At 48.4% G+C, this 14,864-nt stretch overlaps 1 protein-coding gene across 2 annotated transcripts in view; it reads right to left on the bottom strand.

The window, feature by feature from the left end:
- LOC115170984 (retinoic acid receptor alpha) overlaps positions 1-14,864 on the bottom strand; it is a 183,959-nt gene that overhangs the window by 83,030 nt on the left and 86,065 nt on the right. For both annotated transcript variants that reach the window (XM_029727409.1, XM_029727408.1), the window contains one exon: positions 10,479-11,327. In XM_029727409.1, the coding sequence (XP_029583269.1) occupies positions 10,479-10,665 (187 nt within the window). In that variant the 5' untranslated portion in view covers positions 10,666-11,327. The remainder of the gene's footprint in view (positions 1-10,478; positions 11,328-14,864) is intronic.

Genomic DNA, 14,864 nt, shown 5'->3' with positions numbered 1-14,864 from the left:
AAGAATATATATAATTGGTCCTGTGCAGTTGTAAATCAAACGAACACGTGTAAAGAGCCCAAAAAATATTCAATTTCAACTTATATTATAGTGGAGAAAAGTGTGAATCATGCAAGTGTACCAATATATTGGACCGTATCTGTATAGACAGACAAAGAAGAAACCCACACATTTCCCCCAAGGGTCAAACACAAACAGTTTTTCAAAGACACACACACACACACACACCTCTAATGCAGAGTGGTCTTAAGCATTTCTCATCAGATAGAATCCTGAAGGTCGTGCGTTTAAGTGATCAGAGGACAGGCAGTAAAGAGTCAAGTCCCTTTATCAGGCTTGTAGCACCCGCCATGCAGCCACGCTACTATCATAGCCTACTTCAACAGGCTCACCCTCATCACCCCACCCCTCCCTCAGTCCCTCCTTCAAGACAACCATCACTCCCTTCATTCCCTCCATCACTGACCCCCTCCTCCCTCATCATTTGTTCCATTTACCCCCTTCCTCCCTCAGTGTCCTGCCATCCCTCCTTCAAGACCTCCCCCCCTCCTCCTCTTTTTCCTTTCGCATTAACCCAGCATTCAGACAACAGAGATGATGCCCCGCACCACAGCTGTCCGTTTAGCTGCTTCACCATGGGCTTTGGAGTCTGTCCAAGTGACTGTCCTGCCCCTTGGCCTGTTGTCAGTGCCCAGCGCCCACCTCCCTTTGACTACCACCCGTCCACCCCTCCGCAGACGAGAGCGATCTCTGTCAGGATATGGGGAATCATGACCAAACATTTCTTGCTGTCGGGGTGGCGAAGTCATGTCAAACAAACTTCTAGAAAGGTCAACGCGATGTGCCGAGTTGTCGCACAGAGCACTCGCCCACTAGGGCGGTCCAACGAACTGCGGGGCCACAGGACGTGGGCCTACACAGACAGACAGATCTGGGGACCGAGGCGTCTGTCTGCAGACAGCAAAATGAAGAAAAGCTGAAAAGAAGAGAGGGGAAGGAGGCGCAGGCAGAGAGAAGAGGCGAAATTTAAGACCCATAGGCAAGATTCTTATGTGAAGGGCACGTCTGACCCTGGTTGATTTAAGATGCCTAGGGGCTCCAAGGTCGCCTCCTTGTCTCCTTCCAGGGGCCTCTCCTGCACCCCTCGACCCCCCCCCCCCCCCCCCCTCACCATCCCACCCCAGGACAGCAGGCTGCCGCACAACGCAAAGGAAGTGTGTGTGTGTGTGTGTGTGTGTGTGTGTGTGTGTGTGTGCGTGTGTGTGTGAGATCCATATATCAGTTGGCAATAGGTACCTATTATGTCAGCGGCTGCGATCGTTGCACCAATGGGTGTAGTTCGCTTTTGAAGTCTCAGTCAGACAGTCATGTGATGAGCATGACAACGATTAAGTCTGTTTGGTAGTTCACAGTACTCGGAGGTTTGAAGTCTGAACGACTTGTTCTCAAATGACTGTCGTTATCATTGTGTCAAGTATGATGCAATTATCGGTCTAAAACGGTTGAAGTTCCATCACTCACACCTTTGCAAAAGGTCAGTCACGTCTGCTGAGTGACGTTTCACACGGTCCTCCACGAGCTCGAAAACAAGTAGCAAAGTCAAGTAAACACCACCACCGCTATGGAAAGAGCAGTCATCACAATGACTAACCAGTCACAACAACCTGAATCAGTTAACCGGTGATGCAACAGTAACCATAACAACCTGTATCTGCTCCCTAGCAACCCTTATCACCCCTACCCAGTGAGCAACGGCGAGCAACAACGGCCTATATCAGCTCCGTCAACAAGCAGACACAGCACCCCTAGACAGGTGCTCGTCTCAAATGGCTCCCTATTCCCTAGTTTGTGCACTTTTGGTGCAAAAGTGGCGCATGGTCAAAAGTAGTGCACTATATAGGGAATAGGGTGGTAAGAACACCATCAGGCAAGTTTATTTATTTATTTTTATTTCACCTTTATTTAACCAGGTAGGCAAGTTGAGAACAAGTTCTCATTTACAATTGCGACCTGGCCAAGATAAAGCCAAGCAGTTCGACACATACAACAACACAGAGTTACACATGGAGTAAAACAAACATACAGTCAATAATATAGTAGAAAAAAAAGTCTATATACAGTGTGAGCAAATGAGGTGAGATAAGGGAGGTAAAGGCAAAAAAGGCCATGGTGGCGAAGTAAATACAATATAGCAAGTAAAACACTGGAATGGTAGATTTGCAGTGGAAGAAAGTGCAAAGTAGAAATATAAATAATGGGGTGCAAAGGAGCAAAATAAATAAATGAATACAGTAGGGAAGAGGTAGTAGTTTGGGCTAAATTATAGATGGGCTATGTACAGGTGCAGTGATCTGGGAGCTGCTCTGATAGCTGGTGCTTAAAGCTAGTGAGGGAGATAGGTGTTTCCAGTTTCAGAGATTTTTGTAGTTCGTTCCAGTCATTGGCAGCAGAGAACTGGAAGGAGAGGCGGCCGAAGGAGGAATTGGCTTTGGGGTTGACCAGAGAGATATACCTGCTGGAACGCGTGCTACAGGTGGGTGCTGCTATGGTGACCAGCGAGTTGAGATAAGGGGGAACTTTACCTAGCAGGGTCTTGTAGATGACCTGGAGCCAGTGGGTTTGGCGACGAGTATGAAGCGAGGGCCAGCCAACGAGAGCGTACAGGTCGCAGTGGTGGGTTGTACATGGGGCTTTGGTGACAAAACGGATGGCACTGTGATAGACTGCATCCAATTTGCTGAGTAGAGTGTTGGAGGCTATTTTGTAAATGACAACACCGAAGCCGAGGATCGGTCTACGTAGCCTAGAGACGCTCGTTGACATGCTCGAGCAGTTTAGATGCAATGATTGAATAACACGCATGTGTACATTTATTTTGCAAGGCGAGCGGTATGGTCAGCATGTATCTAACACGGTTAAAACTGGGATCGAGAAAACCCCCCCAAACTAGTCAGAGTTATTCCCCTCCAATTAAAACGATTATCTCGGTCTTCAACATGCGCCATGCAGGTTGAAAACATGCCTATCCAGTCTAAGGGCCAGACCTTGTCAATCACTTGGCATCTTTAACTTTGAATAATGTCTGTTTGTACGTATAAAAGAAAAGGAGAACTGCTGCTACCGACCAAGGTGCATGAATTGTAGAGGGGAGATTCAGCAGCTGTTGGAGGAGTGTTGTTATTGTACAAGTAAAACCAATTCCAGCGTTGGTTTTAATTGTAACAACAAAAGACACTATTTTTAAAATGTACTTTCATTGTCCTCCAAGAGTTGCTGTACACTTGTCTTTATCTTCTTCCCAACAAATTCTATCTTGATAATAAAATGAACACATAAGCCAATACCTATTGTTACATAGGTGGTTCAGTGACCACACTTTGAGTCCTAGGGGTTGAACCCCATCGGTCCCGCTAGCAGGAACTACAAAACAAGTCAAATCAGAGCAGAACATTGCTTTAATCAAAACCAATAAGCCATAAGCATGCTCCTAGCTTGACACTCTCGTAGGGCTGTGACACACTTGTGAAAGGATGCAACCCAAATAGCACCCTTTTTTTCCCTATGCAGTGACTACTTTTGACCAGGGCCTATAGGGTTGTGCTGTAGTCTAGCTGCGTGAGGGAGCGTCGACACACCGAACGCTGAGCAGATTAAAGGGGGATGGAAGAGGGAAGTTGAATAGAACGACCGGGGGGGGGGGGGGGTTTAACGAAGAGCTCGCTGAGTTAGGTAGCGATTGGATCAGCGGGACCTCCGAGGCAGGGTGTGTGTGTTTGAACCTGTGTGTGTGTGCGTGTGTGTTATTAAGTAGACGTCTGTGTCAGCGGGACCTGGGAGGCAGCACAGTCATCAACAGCGATAATACACCGTCTCCCTTCACACCAGGGTGAGCAGAGACGAGAGGAGAGGGAGGAGAGGAGAGACAAAGAGACGGAGGTAGGCAAAGGTCAACTGTATCAGAGTCATAGTTCTACATTAACCCATACGTACCGCATTCATAAGCAGCACATAAGCATCTCATCACGTCAAGTGTTAGCGAATGTAGCTGGGAAGTGGGTAGGATACACGACACAAAGTTGTGTTATTGTTCAGATGGGACACAGGTAGCTTCAGCTGTGTTCTTCAGGTCAGTCTAGTTGTGTCATTATTTTGTCTTTAGTTTTTAGTCACTGTAGCACTTTGAGATAGTAATAATATATTTCAACTATTATTGTATTTTTTGCGGTAGTCACTAAATCCAATTTAAACACGGTAAAACATACTAAACAAAAAGGCACGCCTGCATTAGCATTGTGGTCGTATGTCTTCTTTCATGTTTACATTGATAACGTACCATATCATGGCAGGTCAGCCTATCAACAACGAGCTTGTCTGTGTTAGTAAACCAGACTTAGCGTTGGTTTATGTGTGACGAAAACGACCACAACAAAATGTACCAACCCAAAGAAAGTGAACAGTACTTTCAACTCTTTGCTGCAGGATATGTGCGGTGGCAGTGCAGGAAGGGAGGGGGCGAGGGAGGGAGGGAGGGAGGGAGGGAGGAGAGGGTGTTTGAGGGGAGTATAGTACTCAACATGGGATGCTTTGTGGCCTAATAATGTGGCGGTCTATATTTAACGGGTGGGGGGTGTGTGTGTGATGAAGCCATCCCAGATCCCGGGTTACAGGGACAACTCCCTCCTTTCAAAACTGGAAGGAGAGATGATTAGCATAAAACGAGAGCTGCGCATAGAAAATGAGCGTAGCCGCACCGCCTGCCAGTCTGATTCAGGATAAAACCTCCGTCTGGGGTGGTAATACAGTAGTGGATGGGTGAGGGGTGCAGTGTCATCCATGTGGACTGGGCCAAGCTGGTAGTGGATGATGGTGGAGATGATGAAATAGTCACTGCATGACTAAGTGGTGAGTCAAATGATCGTGGTCAAAGTCTCTCTGCAACAGATCTCGGATATGTTCAAACAAACTGTCCGGGGAAAAACCCTCCTAGCACGTTTAGTTCCAAAAGCATATTGACATTGACAGTAAAAGACTAGAAGGCGGATCACACATCGGGCCACAGCGCCACAGGCTCAAAAACAAAGCCTGTTTTAACGTCACAGGCATCAAAAGCAGTGTTTGTTGTCGCTCTATCAGCTTTCTATCTGACACACACACGCGCACCTACAACTCATATCTCCTGACAACACTCAGAGAACACAGAGGCCCGTAGTAACCGCAGGGCGTTCAGCATCAGCACGGCTGTGTGGCGTTCGCTACCACTCCCTACACCGGGATCGCAGAGAACTACCGAGGAGAACGAAAGAAAGAGGCCGAAGGAAAGTAGGAGCGAGGTGATGAAAGAGAGGGATAGAGCGAGAGAGAGAGAGAGAGAGAGAGAGAGAGCGCGAAAGTGTGAGAGAATACGAGCTGCTTTGCAAGTAGAGGGAAGAGAAAAAAGAAGTGATGAGAGAGAGAGAGAGAGAGAGAGAGAGGGAGAGAAAAGACGAGCCATGTGGAAGAGGGTAAGGAGTGATGAAAGAAAAAGGGAGGAGAGAGAGAGAAGGAGAAGATGAGCGGCGTTGAAAGAGGGAGTACCCTGGGGCTAGCTGATCCAGCTTGGCTACTGCTCCGACTAATCCCAGCCTGAGCACATCATCTAGGTTTTATCGGTAATTAGCACGCTAACCATTCCCCAGTCCCACTGGGGTCTGGACCTGGAGAACACAACCTCCACCCCCAGCCAGCCCTTCCCCTGCATTCAATTAGGCCACTTTAAAGTGCTTGCTATACCCTGGGCTGGGAATGGAGGACAGGAGGAGAAAAGGAGGAAGAGGAGGCGACGGGAGTTGAGAAAAAGGAGGGAAACAGTCATTTTCCCGAGGCTGAGGGTGTTATTCAGACTACAGAGGGTGTGAGTTGTTTGGGGAGGGGGGGGGGGGGGTTTGGTCAGAGGTATGGGTTTTTGTCATGGAGTGTTTTGCGGGGAGGCGTTAACGCTCCTTGCCCTGTCGAGGCGAATCGGGGATGATCTCCACGGTTACGAGGAGAGACAGAGAGAGAGAGAGAGAGAGAGAGGAGAGAGAGAGAGAGAGAGAGACAGAGACAGAGACAGAGACAGAGACAGAGACAGAGAGAGAGAGAGAGAGAGAGAGAGAGAGAGAGAGAGAGAGAGAGAGAGGGTTAGATGTGATGAAAACGACCTCCGCTCGGCTGGCATGTCCTTGGAAATGTAGATTTTTATCCCAGTTTATTGGGAAATAAGACCTTAATCCCTGCTTTAACCAATAATGCTGGAAGGAAATTGTATAACTTAGCTCAACATACATGACATAACTACTGTCTCAGGTCAAGGTTAGAATAGGAAGAGGAAGAGGAGGAGGAGGAGCGGCTAGGGTTTGAGAGGCACATTTAAAAAAATATATGTTTTATTTCACCTTGATTTAACCAGGTAGGCCAGTTGAGAACAAGTTCTCATTTACAACTGCGACCTGGCCAAGATAAAGCCAAGCAGTGCGACAAAAACAACAACACAGAGTGACACATAAACAAATGTACAGTCAATAACACAAAAGAAAAGAAAACTAGAAAAATCTATGTACAGTGTGTGCAAATGTAGAAGAGTAGGGAGGCAGGCAATAAATAGGCCCTAGAGGCGAAAATAATTACAATTTAGCATTAACACTGGACTGATAGATGTGCAGATGATGATGTGCAAGTAGAGATACTGGGGTGCAAAAGAACAAGAGGGTAAGTAATAATATGGGGGTGAGGTAGTTGGGTGTGCTATTTACAGATTGGCTGTGTACAGGTACAGTGATCGGTAAGCTGCTCTGACAGCTGTTGCTTAAAGTTAGAGAGGGAGATATAAGTCTCCAGCTTCAGAGATTTCTGCAATTCATTCCAGTCATTGGCAGCAGAGAACTGGAAGGAAAGGCGGCCAAAGGAAGTGTTGGCTTTGGGGATGACCAGTTCAATATACCTGCTGGAGCGCGTGCTACGGGTGGGCGTTGCTATGGTGACCAGTGAGCTGAGATAAGGCGGAGCTTTACCTAGCAAAGACTCATAGATGACCTGGAGCCAGTGGGTTTGGCAACGGATATGTAGTGAGGGCCAGCCAACGAGAGCATACAGGATGCAATGGTGGGTAGTACATGGGGCTTTGGTGATAAAACGGATGGCACTGTGATAGACTACATCCAATTTGCTGAGTAGAGTGTTGGGGGCTATTTTGTAAATGACAACGCCGAAGTCGAGGATCGGTAGGATAGTCAGTTTTACGAGGGTATGTTTAGCAGCATGAGTGAAGGAGGCTTTGTTGCGAAATAGGAAGCCGAATCCAGATTTCATTTTGGATTGGAGATGCTTAATGTGAGTCTGGAAGGAGAGTTTACAGTCTAACCAGATACCTAGGTATTTGTAGTTGTCCACATATTCTAGGTCAGAACCGTTCAGAGTAGTGATGCTGGTTGGACAGGAGGGTGCGGGCAGCGAATCGGTTGAAGAGCATGCATTTAGTTATACTAGCATTTAAAAGCAGTTGGAGGCCTCGGAAGGAGTGTTGTATGGCATTGGAGCTCGTCTGGAGGTTTGTTAGCACAGTGTCCATAGAAGGGCCAGATGGATACAGAATGGTGTCGTCTGCGTAGCGGTGGATCAGAGAATCACCAGCAGCAAAAGCGACATCATTGATATATACAGAGAAAAGAGTCAGACCGAGAATTGAACCTTGTGGCATCCCCATAGAGACTACCAGAGGTCCGGACAACAGGCCCTCATCCACAATTTCACATATTCTTGAGTAATACTTTTTAGGTGTGGTTTATGCAGAGGGTGTGACTGTGATATGTTCATGAGGTGGCATACTCATGGGAAATACATTTAGCAAGTGGAACAAACTTTCTATGGACAGTGTAAAGAGGCTTTGAGTGACCGGGTCTTTTTGAACAATATGTCAAAAAGAGACAAGAGGGGAATAACATACTCCATCTTCTCTTCACACACACACACACACACACACACACACACACACACACACACACACACACACACACACACACACACACACACACACACACACACACACACACACACACCGTTGCCTCATGCTACCTCTTCAAATGATAATGAACGTCTCTATGTAGAATACGCCACTGCTGCTTCTCACCACCTCTCCCCCCTCAGTGCTTCCTCAAACACAGCATGTGTGCTGTGTGTCGCAGCCCCCCCCCATCCCATCCCCCGCCAGCTCCTCTCATCTCTGGTGAAACCCCGTCTTGCATGACAGCTCACCCAGGCCATCTCCGAGCGTGGAGGGGGGCTGTGTAATAATTAGCCCCTGGCGGCGAGGGAGGGCTGTTTGTCAGCTAACACTATGCAGGAGCTGTGGATTAGTCTCTCAGCACCAAGAGAGGAGCACGCTCAACAGCCAGCCAGGCAGGCAGAAGAACATACTCCGTCTCTGTCTCCGCGCGTACACACACACACACACACACACACACACACACACACACACACACACACACACACACACACACACACACACACACACACACACACACACACACCACACACACACACACACACAGAGGCAGGGAGCCCCTCTGCTCTGAAAGGCTGTTGTACTCCAGGCTCTGCTGTCTGTCTGTCTGTCTGTCTGTCTGTCTGTCTGTCTGTCTGTCTGTCTGTCTGTCTGTCTGTCTGTCTGTCTGTCTGTCTGTCTGTCTGTCTGTAGCAGCCTCCCGACAGAGCGCCAGCCTGGATCTTGGGAATGGAAGCCACGATGGGGAGACATGGTGGGTGGAGGGTCAGAGACATTAGCTGCTTTGCAAGGCATGCTGGGACAGAGCGGATGTAAGCTTGGCTGTGATTGGACAGTTTATTGGTAGAATGGGTAATGTGTCAGTGTCCTTGGTGTCCACATCACCAACAAACTAACATGGTCCAACCACACAAAGACAGTTGTGAAGAGGGCACGACAAAACGTATTCCGCCTCAGGAAAATGAAAAGATTTGGCACGGTCCTCAGATCCTCAAAAGGTTTTACAGCTGCACCATCGAGAGCATCCTGACGGGTTGGCAACTGCTCGGCCTCCGATCGCAAGGCACTACAGAGGGTAGCGCATACAGTGCAGTACATCATTGGGGCCAAGCTTCCTGCCATCCAGGACCTCTATATCAGGTTGTGCCAGAGGAAGGTCCTAAAAATTGTCAGACTCCAGCCACCCTAGTCATAGACTGTTCTCTCTGCTACTGCACGGCAAGCGGTACCGGAGCGCCAAGTCTAGGTCCAAGAGGCTTCTAAACAGCTTCTACCCCCAAGCCATAAGACTCCTTAACATCTAGTCAAATGGCTACCCAGACTATTTGCATTGACCCCCCCCCTTTACACTGCTGCTACTCTCTGTTATTATCTATGCATAGTCACTTTAATAACTCTACCTACATGTACATACTACCTCAATTACCTCGACTAACCGGTGGCCCCACACATTGTACCGGTACCCCCTGCATATAGCCTTGCTATTGATATTTTACTGCTGCTCTTTAATTACTTGTTACTTTTTTGGGGTTATTTTTCTTAAAACAGCATTGTTGGTTAAGGGCTTGTAAATAAGCATTTCACTGTAAGGTTTACACCTGTTGTATTCCGCACATGTTTTTATTTGATTTGATAAATGAGACCTTAATCAAATATTGTTTGTGGAATGGATGGGTGGTCCCATACATCCTCCTACCTGTCAATACTTCCTTACTCCAGGTGAGCTACCGTCACAACAGCTACAGTCAGAACAAGCAGCCCTTATTCTCGCTCTTCCCAAATCAGATACACAGACACACACCAACGCATGAAAACACACGTGCACACACACCCGGAGAGAGCGCCCACCTGTCAGTTCAAGTGAGGACACACACACACACACACACACACTTCCTAAGGCATTGTGCCCAGGAACATTCCATTGGTTTTTCAAAGCTGCCTCATTTAGATCAGACCAATCCGCTCGCTCAGTTCGACACATCGCCGCATGACAACTGGCAAGGATCCAGATCGCCAGGAGCAACTAGTCAAGGCTATGTTCCACACCAACCAAACCTCTAATGTGGAATCCAGTTCTATATAGACTCCACTCCACTTTGATCTGGTTAAGTCATTTAGCATGACAGCCATATATATATACATAACACAGGAGATGCTGGAAATTATTCAGAGTACACAGCACAGCAACTAAGTTAAAACTTGTGCAGTTCATTTTTAACCTCCTGCGTTTTTTCCTGGATTGATCAAACTTTATGTCAAACTTCAAATGCTGATTTTGGAACAAATATAGGATAGATCAAGTCAGTCTGTGCGCCAACAGAGTCAACCAACAAAGCACAAGTATAAACACAACGCAAAAAATGTTTTTTCTGCCATTCAGCAGTACCTGATAACCTTCTAATCAACCACTAATGTCAACATACACCAACAACAGAATACTGCAGTGTGATTGGGTACTTACTGGCTGGCGACGGGGTGCTGTATCCACTGATGGGCAGTCCGGAGAGGGTGGGAGGGGACAGCCCCCCCAGCATGTGAGGGAAGAAGTAGGAGTAGTGAGATATGGGGAATCCCCCCACAGAGACAGTGGGGCCCCCTGCACTCCCTGGCCCCCCCGGGGGGTGGCAGGGGTTACCCTTGCCCGTCATGTTCTGCTCGGCAGACCTTGAGCCGAGTCCAAAGAGTCTCCTGTAGGTATCCGTGGTGACGGCGGTCTACATCCCCAACCTCACCCGCCGGATGGCGACGTAATCCAATGAATTAAGAAGTGGTGGTGGTAGCTGACGGTGGACAACAACGATGTGTGTGTATTTGTGTAGGTGTGTGAAATGGAGCTTCTAGGTTACGTCGGTGTTCCCGGTGGATGCTTCAGAGAAACTTTGAATCCAAGGGCATATAGGCTATTTTCTTCCAAAGGCTGGTCCCTCTGCCTTGATATGAATAGCGTTCTACTGAGATAGATAGCGGTAGAGTAGGCCACTAAGCTTTATACCTTGAATGAAACACCAATTACATAAATACTAAGGGAGGTCGCTAGGCAGAATCATCTGGCACCAATGGACTCCAGATCCCTTGTTCACGATTGGATAGACTTCTCAGGCCTTGGGGGGATTGGATGAGAACAGCTTTTCTCTCTCCAGTGACTCAGCAGAGCTCACACAACAACACGACGGAGGAGGAGGATTGTTATGACGATGGCTGGTTTTAGTTGTCACCGTAACATGTCTTGCGCCCCAGGTCAACCCCTATCGCCGCGGTGACTCACTTTCAGTCTCGGCAACACACCTGTGGCAGACTGGCAATCTTCTTCCTTCAGAAACAGAGACAGAGAGAGAAAGAGAGAAGAGTTAGATATTCACTCACTGCTGCACATTCAGAGACAGAGAGACAGGGGTACAAATGCATATTCAGTGGGGTGGCGTTGATTTTTGCCCGGGTTCATCTCTATGTAGACAGCGTGGGGAAAACAGAGCCCGGGTTCCTCTCTAGCGAACTTGTTAAAGCTAATGTTTTCAATGAGGAGCCCGGCTCCCCCTTCCCCTCCACCCCCCCCTGCCTCCTGCTGTCTCCCCCGGCCTCCCCCCTGCTGTCTCCCCGGCCTCCCCCCTGCTGTCTCCCCGGCCTCCCCCCTGCTGTCTCCCCGGCCTCCCCCCTGCTGTCTCCCCGGCCTCCCCCCTGCTGCTTCCCCGGCCTCCCCCTGCTGCTTCCCCGGCCTCCCCCCTGCTGTCTCCCCGGCCTCCCCCCTGCTGTCTCCCCGGCCTCCCCCCTGCTGTCTCCCCGGCCTCCCCCCTGCTGTCTCCCCGGGCTCCCTCCTGCTGTCTCCCCGGCCTCCCTCCTGCTGTCTCCCCGGCCTCCCCCCTGCTGTCTCCCCGGCCTCCCCCCTGCTGTCTCCCCGGCCTCCCTCCTGCTGTCTCCCCGGCCTCCCCCCTGCTGTCTCCCCGGCCTCCCTCCTGCTGTCTCCCCGGCCTCCCTCCTGCCCTTGCAGGGTGAATCATCATCATCAGAGATGCTGCGGCTCATTAATGGAGTCCATCTGAACCTCTCTCTCTCTCTCCGCTCCTCAAAATAAACAGGAGATGGTTATGAGCTTATGCAACCTGCCAAGAGAGACGGGAGGGAGGGAAGAGTAACCTAGTTCTGCCTTTCAATGCTGATGTTGTACAACATGCCTTATATAAATCTAAAACCTCTTGCTTTGCTACACACTGTAGCAAGTAGCTCTAATACATGTCTGTAACACCATCCACTACCACTGACAGCTTTGCTTCCATCTCTTTCACCCATCTGGCATTGACATGTCAAAGGAGGGAAGCGTTTACTGTTCTTTGGAGTCTGGATTGTAGTTGTCTGAAAGTTGAAAACATCCTTTGAGTGCCTTTTTCCCCTCCCGGTCTGTCATGTCTGTCTGTAGCCGTCTGAGAGGCATTTGTTCTGCCCTGGCCCCGGTAAGGGGGTGTTGGGTGCACAAGGGCCCGTTTTTTTACAGGGTCAGGGGCCTCGCTTTTAACTGCTGGGACCTTTATAGATCTCCTGCAAAGTGCTGCTCTCTCCGCCGCCAGGCCTCACCTTGTGAAGTCCTCCGCCGACAGGAGTGTGCGTGAGTGTTAGTGTGCGCGCATGCGTGTGTGTGATCTCCTGCAAAGTGTTGCACCAGCATCAGGCCCCCCTTTGTGAAGTCCCCCCCCCCCCCCCCCCCACACACACACACACACACACAGGGCTCTGGGCCCCTGTCGTAAAACAGCCAAACACCACTGGGTTTTCAGACATGTTTGTGTTTGACGGGTGAGGAGAGGAGGGGAGGAGGTGGATGAAGAAGCCTTGGTGAAGGTCTGGGATAAAAACAAGACTGCTGTGATAAGTGCACCAGAGCATTATTATCAAAACTCTAAAACAAGACGAAGAACCCTTATAGGAACAGAAACATGACGACGAACCCTTATAGGAACAGAAACATGACGACGAACCCTTATAGGAACAGAAACATGACGACGAACCCTTATAGGAACAGAAACATGACGACGAACCCTTATAGGAACAGAAACATGACGACGAACCCTTATAGGAACAGAAACATGACGAAGAACCCTTATAGGAACAGAAACATGACGAAGAACCCTTATAGGAACAGAAACATGACGAAGAACCCTTATTGGAACAGAAACATGACGACGAACCCTTATAGGAACAGAAACATGACGAAGAACCCTTATAGGAACAGAAACATGACGAAGAACCCTTATAGGAACAGAAACATGACGAAGAACCCTTATTGGAACAGAAACATGACGAAGAACCCTTATAGGAACAGAACAAGATGCAGTTAATTCAGACCACGTATTACACGTATACACACACACACACACACGACTCTCATGCTCAAATTTTTCTAATATCCATTCACCCATCCATCCATCCATATACCAACCCACCCATTCATCCTTCCCTGAGAAGGAACACCATACATCAAAATTGGCTACCTCCGTCTTGCCGCTCACAGATCCCACCTGGGAATTTGAGCTTCTACCCTGAGCTTTAGCACAATGCACTGGGTAGAACACGTTCAAAGGATACAGAGGGAGAGAGCGTGATGGCGAGAAAGGGGGAAAGAGAGACAGGGAGCGGGGGAGGAGGGTTAGATCAAAGCGAGAGGAAGCGGATGAAGATACCTTGTTGTGCTCGCCGCTTTCAAATCTCGCTCATACATTATTAAAACACCCTACTAAGTAGGTTAAACCCCATAGGTCCCCTTTACATAGCCATGCACTCGTTCATTTAATCATGGGCATGTGTGTATACCAGTGCATCTGTGTGTGTGTGTGTGTGTGTGTGTGTGTGTGTGTGTGTGTGTGTGTGTGTGTGTGTGTGTGTGTCTGTGTGTATTTGTATCAGTGTGAGAGAGAGGAGAGAGAGAGAAACAGAGACAGCTATATTGAGAGAGGAGAAAAAGAGAGGAGAGAGAGAGAACAGAGACTGCTATATTGAGAGGGAGAGAGAAACAGAGACAGCTATATTGAGAGAGGAGAAAAGAGAGGAGAGAGAGAGAAACAGAGACAGCTATATTGAGAGAGGAGAAAAGAGAGGAGAGAGAGAGAACAGAGACAGCTATATTGAGAGAGGAGAGAGAGAGAGAACAGAGACAGCTATATTGAGAGAGGAGAGAGAGAGAGAGAACAGAGACAGCTATATTGAGAGAGGAGAGAGAGAAACAGAGACAGCTATATTGAGAGAGGAGAGAGAGAAACAGAGACTGCTATATTGAGAGAGGAGAGAGAGAGAACAGAGACTGCTATATTGAGAGAGGAGAGAGAGAGAGAACAGAGACAGCTATATTGAGAGAGGAGAAAAGAGAGGAGAGAGAGAGAACAGAGACAGCTATATTGAGAGAGGAGAGAGAGAGAGAGAACAGAGACAGCTATATTGAGAGAGGAGAGAGAGAGAGAGAACAGAGACAGCTATATTGAGAGAGGAGAGAGAGAAACAGAGACAGCTATATTGAGAGAGGAGAGAGAGAAACAGAGACTGCTATATTGAGAGAGGAGAGAGAGAGAACAGAGACTGCTATATTGAGAGAGGAGAGAGAGAGAGAGAACAGAGACAGCTATATTGAGAGAGGAAAAGAAGGCGTGGCCACACAAGAGAGGCATAAGCCAGTGACTACATAAAGAAGTGGGAGGTCATAAATATATGCATCTCTATACATCTACGGTATGTAACCAACACTGGCTGCATCAGAATACACGAACCTGACAGTAGTTGGAAAAGAGAAGAGGAAAGAAAAGAGAAGAGAGAAAAGAGGAGAGACAAAAGAGAGAAAAGAGGAGAGAGAAAAGAGGAGAGAGAAAAG

Source organism: Salmo trutta, chromosome 32 (genome assembly GCF_901001165.1).
Source record: "Salmo trutta chromosome 32, fSalTru1.1, whole genome shotgun sequence".
NCBI classification, from domain to species: Eukaryota; Metazoa; Chordata; class Actinopteri; order Salmoniformes; family Salmonidae; genus Salmo; species Salmo trutta.
This window is presented reverse-complemented; position numbering and strand designations above follow the sequence as displayed.